At 34.1% G+C, this 7,500-nt stretch overlaps 1 protein-coding gene across 1 annotated transcript in view; it reads left to right on the top strand.

Moving 5' to 3' along the window:
• The window catches only part of LOC122260873 (insulin gene enhancer protein ISL-1-like), a gene marked incomplete in the record, with an annotated part of 279,251 nt that overhangs the window by 191,464 nt on the left and 80,287 nt on the right, over nucleotides 1-7,500 (top strand). Inside the window, 1 exon segment of the mRNA XM_086541900.1 lies at nucleotides 7,336-7,500. Coding sequence (XP_086398026.1) covers nucleotides 7,336-7,500 — 165 coding nt within the window.

The following is a 7,500-nucleotide window of genomic DNA, read 5'->3' as shown; positions in this document are numbered from 1 at the left end:
TATATATACAATATACTACATATTTGTATATATATATATAAATATACATACATAATGAAATATATATATATATAGTATGATATATATTACTCATAATACATAACATACATATATATAACCTACATAATATACCACCCACACACACACACACACAAACACCCACACACCCACACTCCCACCCCTCAAACAAACACACACACACACCCTCACACACACACATATAGGTATTCATGTACATATATATAATATATATTATATATATATATATCTATATATATATATATATATTTATCAATTTAATTTAATGTATGTATGTATGTATGTATATATATGTATGTATATATATATAATATATTTATATATAAATATATATTATTTATAATATATAACATATATATTTATATATATGTATGTATGTATGTATGTATGTATGTATTATATATGTATAAAATATAGATATATAATATTTAGGTATATTATAAATATATATATGATACCATATACATATATATATATAAATATATATATAGTTATACATAAATAATATATATATATATATATATAATGATATATATATATACATATACATATATAGAAGTGCACACACCAACATCACACACACACACACCATACAAAACGAACAAAAACATAAGAATAAAACTCAACCATGCTTGGCGTTTCAGAGAATCTCGATCCGACGCCAAAGACTCTGTCGAGCCGAAGCCTCAGAAACACAGACACTGATTGGCCGGAGAGTTAACTTCTCTCGCACAGACGTGGACCAGATCAAACGAGGCTTCAAACCCATTAAATAAGATTGACACCAGACACCTGATTACGCTTTGTTCTAGATTTTTTCTTTTTTATATTTTCTCTGTTTTTTTTCTCTTTTCCTTCCTTTTTCATCTTGTCATTTCTTTCCTTCTCTTCCTAGTGGGCTAGCAAGTGTTGTTTACGCCTGTGAAATGCTTGTCCTTCTCGCTTATCTGACTGGAAGACGGTGGTATTAGGGGGCGTCCGCTATAACGAGGTTCCTAATAAGAGAGATAGAGGAACTATATGACGACAATTTCTTAATGTTTCGTTTTCGTTTACCTTTTGGGGTCTTTATTAACTCACTGTCTGTCTCTCTCTCTCATTCTCTCTCTCTCTCTCTCTCTCTCTCTCTCTCTCTCTCTCTCTCTCTCTCTCTCTCTTCTCTCTCCCTCTCTCTCTCTCTCTCTCTCTCTCTCTCTCTCTCTCTCTCTCTCTCTCTCTCTCTCTCTCTCTCTCTCTCTCTCTCTCTCTCTCTCTCTCTCTCTCTCTCCCTCTCTCTCTCTCTCTCTCTCTCTCTCTCTCTTTCTCTCATAGTTCCTATGCCTATTCATGTGTATATAATGTATATAGTGTGAATAAACATATCAAAATCAAATCAATCTCTCTCACTCTCTCTCTCTCTCTCTCTCTCTCTCTCTCTCTCTCTCTCTCTCTCTCTCTCTCTCTCTCTCTCTCTTTCTCCCTCTACCAAACTTAGCCCCCCCTCCCCCCCCTCTTTGGTCTCATCTCTGCCCTCCTCTCCATCCCCCAGCTCCCTCCCGCTCCCCTCCCCCCCCCCAGCGGGGCCTCCTCTCTCCCACACTCCCCTCTCCCCATCTCTCTGTCTCACACCTCTCTCCTCTCTCTCTCTTTCTTTCTCTCTCCAACTTTCCCTCCCCCCCCTCTCTGTCGCCTCTCTCTCTCTTCTCTCCGACTTCCTGCTCTCGTCTTCATTCCTCTGTCCCCTCTCTCTCTCCTTTTCTGTCTCTCTCTCTGTCTCTTCTCCTTCTCTCTGCTTCTGCTTTCTCTCTCTGTCTTAGGGGTGTTTTTTTTTTTTTTTTTCCCTTCTCTTTTTTTTTTTTTCCCCCCCTCTCCCATTAAACTCTATCTATCTATCTATCTCTTGCTGACTGCCATATGTTGTTCCGAGCCTTGTCTGAGCATTATACAACACAAAAAGCTGGTTCTTCGGGTGTCATTATACAAACCCGAAAGGATTAGGTTTTCTGTTATCGAAAATTACACTCAAGACTCTCCGCCCCCTTCCTCGTCCCCCCGCCCGGGCGGCACCCCTCAGCCTATCCCCTTCCCTATCCCCGGCCCACCCCTCCTTCCTCAACTTCCTCCCTCCAAAACAAAAAAAAAAAAAAAAAAAAAAAAAAAAAAAAAAAAAAAAAATCGAACGAAAATTTTAATTGCAACAAACCATTACAGCGAATTCAATTAAATTCTCTTCCATTAGCTTCAAGATCAAGATGATTCTGAGGAGCGACAGCTGACACCAGGCGAAGCGAAGCGAACAGCGACAAGCGAACCCTCTTCCTCTCTAGCCGACACCGTCAGCCGAAACACCTCCCCTAGGACCGAGTGAGCGACAACACCTTCCCTCAAGCGAAGCGAAGGAACCTCCTCTTACACCCCCCCCTCCACCATTCCATTTAAAAATATCCCCTCCCCAGTCCCCCTTACCCTCAACCCGACTCCGCTAACTAGAATACCCGCGTTACAACCATTCATCCCTCTCCCCCTCACTCCCCCTCCCTTCCCCCTCCCTTCCCCCTCCCCAGTCAATATTTTCCTCTCGGAGGGAAATTTCTACGGATTCGACCGCCCATTTCTCTATCATTCTCGGATATAAATCTAATCGTTTGATAAGCGCACTGACCCCCCCCCCAAAAAAAAAAAAAAAAAAAAAATCTCACGTAAAGAAGCATACGTTTGTTAAAAAAAAAGTAAAAAAAAAAAATAAAAAAAAAGAGAGGGAGATGTGACGGTCAATATAGAGGGGTCGGGGGCCTGGACGCGAGTATCTGACAGCATCGCCCATAAAACTACTGCATGCATTAGCTGGATAAGACGAAGGACTCTGACTTGGCTCCCCCCCACCCCCCGTCCTCCCCACCCCCCACCTCAACACTCCCAACCTACTACTACCCTCCTACCTAGTACCGAGTACCTCCCCCCACCCCCTTCCTACCTACCTCTCCTCCGCCTCCTACTCCACTGATCCTGTTTCTACTCCTTTATCCCTTTCTTCCTCTTCCTCTTCTTCTTCTTCTTCTTCGTCATCCGTGCTTTGCTTCTCTTCATCCTCTTCTTTCATTACCCTTCCTTTCTCTTCGACTTTTTTTCTGTTTTCCTCTTTCTCTAATCTTCCTTTTCCTCTTCCTATTGTCCTTCTCCTCCTCCAACCACCATCATTCATCTCCTCTCTTCCTCCCTTCTTCCCACCAAAATCTCTCCTTCTCTCTCTCTCTCTCTCTCTCTTTCTCTCTCTCTCTCTCTCTCTCTCCCTCTCTCTCTTCTTCCCTCTCTCTCTCTCTCTCTCCCTCTCTCTCTTCTTCCCTCTCTCTCTCTCTCTCTCTCTCTCTCTCTCTCTCTCTCTCTCTCTCTTTCTCTCTCTCTCTCTCTCTCTCTCTCTCTCCCTTCTCTCTTCCTCTTCCCTCTCTCTCCTCCTCTTCTCTTATCTTCTCTCTTTTTCTCTCTCTCTCTCTCTCTCTCCCCTCCTTCTCTCTCTCTCTCTCTCTCTCTCTCTCTCTCTCTCTCTCTCTCTCTCTCTCTCTCTCTCTCTCTCTCTCTCTCTCTCTCTCTCTCTCTCTCTCTCTCCTACATACATAGAAGCGGGTTCTTGTCCTATAGGGCCAGACAAGGTGTGCGTCTCAAGGCAGGTGTTCAAGGTAATCACTCAAGGCCCCGGTGTCTGTGCCATGTTTTCTTGAACGAATTCAAAGGAGGTTTTCAGCTTTATTCTCTCTCTCTCTCTCTCTCTCTCTCTCTCTCTCTCTCTCTCTCTCTCTCTCTCTCTCTCTCTCTCTCTCTCTTCTCTCTCTCTCTCTCTCTCTCTCTCTCTCTCTCTCTCTATCTCTCTCTCTCTCTCTCTTTCTCTCTTCTCTCTCTCTTTCTCTCGAGTGTGTGTATGTTGATGCGTTCTCTTATCTCGCGTTGTAAGTGGTTTATGTGTGTGCGGATGTATATGCAGATGAATATCTATGTACATTGGATGGACATGTGTGTGTGTGTGTGTGTGTGTGTGTGTGTGTGTGTGTGTGTGTGTGAATAATATTTATATATATATATATATATATATATATATATATATATATACATATATATATATATTTATATATGATATGCATATATATTCATATTTGTATAGATATATATACATATATTATATATATAATATTATATATATACATATTGCATATATATATATATTATATATATATATATAGATATATATATATATATATATATATATGTATATATATATATGTATTGCTATATATGCATATATATGATATATATAAATATATATATATATATTATATATTATCATATATATATATATATATATTATATGTTTTTATATAAATTCATATATATATGTATTTTTTATATATATTATATATATTATATATATATATCTATATTATATCATCTATATATATATATATATATACCATGCATATATATAATATATATTTAAAATTATATATATATATTATATATAATACAGCTCAATATAGCCTTATATGTGTGTGTGTGTGTGTGTGTGTGTGTGTGTGTGTGTGTGTGTGTGTGTGTGTGTGTGTGTGTGTATGTATGTATGTATATCATTATTATCATCATTATCATTATCATCATCACTAAAGTTGTTATTTCTTTTATCACTGCTTATATCATCATTGATACCAATATTATTGTTATTTTATTATGATCATTATCGTAAATGTTTCTCTTGTTATTGTCATCATTACTATAATTGTTATTATTCTTTTAGCTTAATCGTCACCATCGTTATTATAATCATCACCATTAATATCATTGTTACCATTGTTGTTATCGTCATTGTTATTAGTTACTTTATCATTACTGCTTTATTAGCCCCATTATTGTTATCATTCTAATCCTCTTTATTAATATTGCCTTATTTTTACTAGTTTCATTATTACAATTATTATCACTACTATCTTTATAAGTATCATTATAGTTACCACTGTTCTTTCTAATACTTTTATCTAAAAATGTAACCTCAGTGGTAACACAATCTATCATGATATCTTTATTCTACTTATCTTAATTATATTGATTATCTTATCACGACATTTATTGTTATTATCACCATTAGTTTTAATAGACACAATTAAGAATAACATCCCCCCCCCGCACTACTGGTGCCTGCAAGTCATTAGTCGGCAGATTGAATTAGACTTTTGCGAGAAAATAGTATAGAAGCTAAAAAAACAATTTATTCGAAATTATCCACACTTATAAATAAATAGTTAAACGAGTATTTTTAACAAGATTTGTAGTAATACTAACAAAAAATAGGTCAAACCTGAAATGAAATAAAGAAGTACATTTAACAGAATTTTGATTACAGGGAACTTGAGATATAATCTTCAATTCTGTTCACATAAATTCGGTGAAAATCAAATATATATAACTTTTTCTGTGATTAAGATTTGCTTCAAAAAGAATAAATAGATAGATGAATAATAAAATCCTGATATGAAGGTTAGAAAGATGATTGCATTTAAAATTGAAAGAATAGTGACTTCATAGGTGGATGTTGTATTTTCTGAATTTATCATTTACAGTGATAACAAGACCATCAGTCTTTACGCTATTAGTATCATTACTATCAGAATCACCTACATCAATGATCAATATCAAAATCATGATCATGAATCATTAGAAATTAACGACATAAATAGTTTCGCTGGTATTATTGCATCATCATCATCATTCTCACTGGCTTCATTGTTTCCATTTTTCCTTCTTTTCTTAAAACATCACCATATCATTTAATGTCAACATAATATTCTTATCTCTCAAGGATACAGTGTGAGAGTGCGAGCTAAATTCGGGTTTGTTTTTTTAGCATTGTAATGGAACAAGTTTATTTTATGCACATTCGCATGTACATCATATACTATTATTGTGTATATGTCCACATGTGTGTGTGTGTATGTATATTTTGTTATTATATATAGAGTATATTATATATATAAATATATATTTATATATAATAGAATATATATATATATATATATATTATAGATATATATTATATATATATATGATTACGTGAGTGTTTATATAATATATATATATATATATTTATATATACATATACATGAATATATATATATATATATATATATATATATAATCATATATTATATTATATAAGATATATATAGTTATATATATACACATATGTATATATATATATATATATATATATATATATGTTATATTATTTATATATATATATATATATATATGTATGTATATATTATATTTATATATATATATATTATATATATATATATATATATATTATATATATATAATTATATATATATATTTATATATATATATAATATATATATACATATATATATGATTTATATATATATATGTCTATATATATTATATATATATATATTATATATGTGTGTGTGTGTGTGTGTGTGTGTGTGTGTGTGTGTGTGTGTGTGTGTGTGTGTGTGTGTGTGTGTGTGCACGCAAAAAACAATTTTAGATAATACTTTTATCGAAGGGGTTCTTAATATCATATTTACATGTATCATACATATGCCATGATGTGCAAACAAAATATACAAACACCATATTTCTAATAAAATGGTCATGATAAAAATGTTGACATAACGATCCGGGATATTAGACGACTAAAAAAGAGAACGGTATTCTCAGTGAGCCTTGAGGTAGAACAGTGACTGGGTGAGAGGGAGAAATCCGCATATATGTATATATATATATATATATATATATATATATATATATATATATATATATATATGTATGTATATATATGTATCATCGTCAGCTTGTATTATTCTACTGTAGGCCTCTCTCAATCTTTTCCAGAGTAAACTGATTCCAGTTTACTCTTGCGATATTCGCTATTCCATCACGCCATCTTGTCAGTATGCATGTGTACAAACACATATATATGTGAGTGTATATATATATATATATATATATATATATATATATATATATATATATATATGTGTGTGTGTGTGTGTGATATATATATATATTTATATATATATAATATATATATATATATATACATATATGTATTATATATATATATATATATATGTATGTTATGTTTATTTATTATATATATATATATTTATATATATATATATATATGTATATACTATATATATATATATATATATTATCTATATATATATATATATATATACACACACACACAAAAGCCCCAGACTTCCCACCAGACACCGACCTTACCACTTTATCTCTCCTCCCTGTCAGAGTGGGCGCTTCGGGGCATATGGCGCCATGCAGGGCATCCCTCTGGTAGCCTCCCCGCCCGTGCATGCAGAAGGTGCGCCCACGCCCTTAGACGTGACCGCCTACCAGCCGCCCTGGAAGTCCCTGACGGAGTTTGCCCTCGCCCACGACCTCGAGAGACTCGAC

The sequence above is a fragment of the Penaeus japonicus genome, unplaced genomic scaffold (genome assembly GCF_977035675.1).
Source record: "Penaeus japonicus unplaced genomic scaffold, GWHDUDI00000001_assembly GWHDUDI00000001, whole genome shotgun sequence".
In the NCBI taxonomy this organism is placed as follows: Eukaryota; Metazoa; Arthropoda; class Malacostraca; order Decapoda; family Penaeidae; genus Penaeus; species Penaeus japonicus.
Note: the sequence above shows the minus strand (reverse complement) of the source record. Positions and strands in the feature narration are given on the sequence as shown.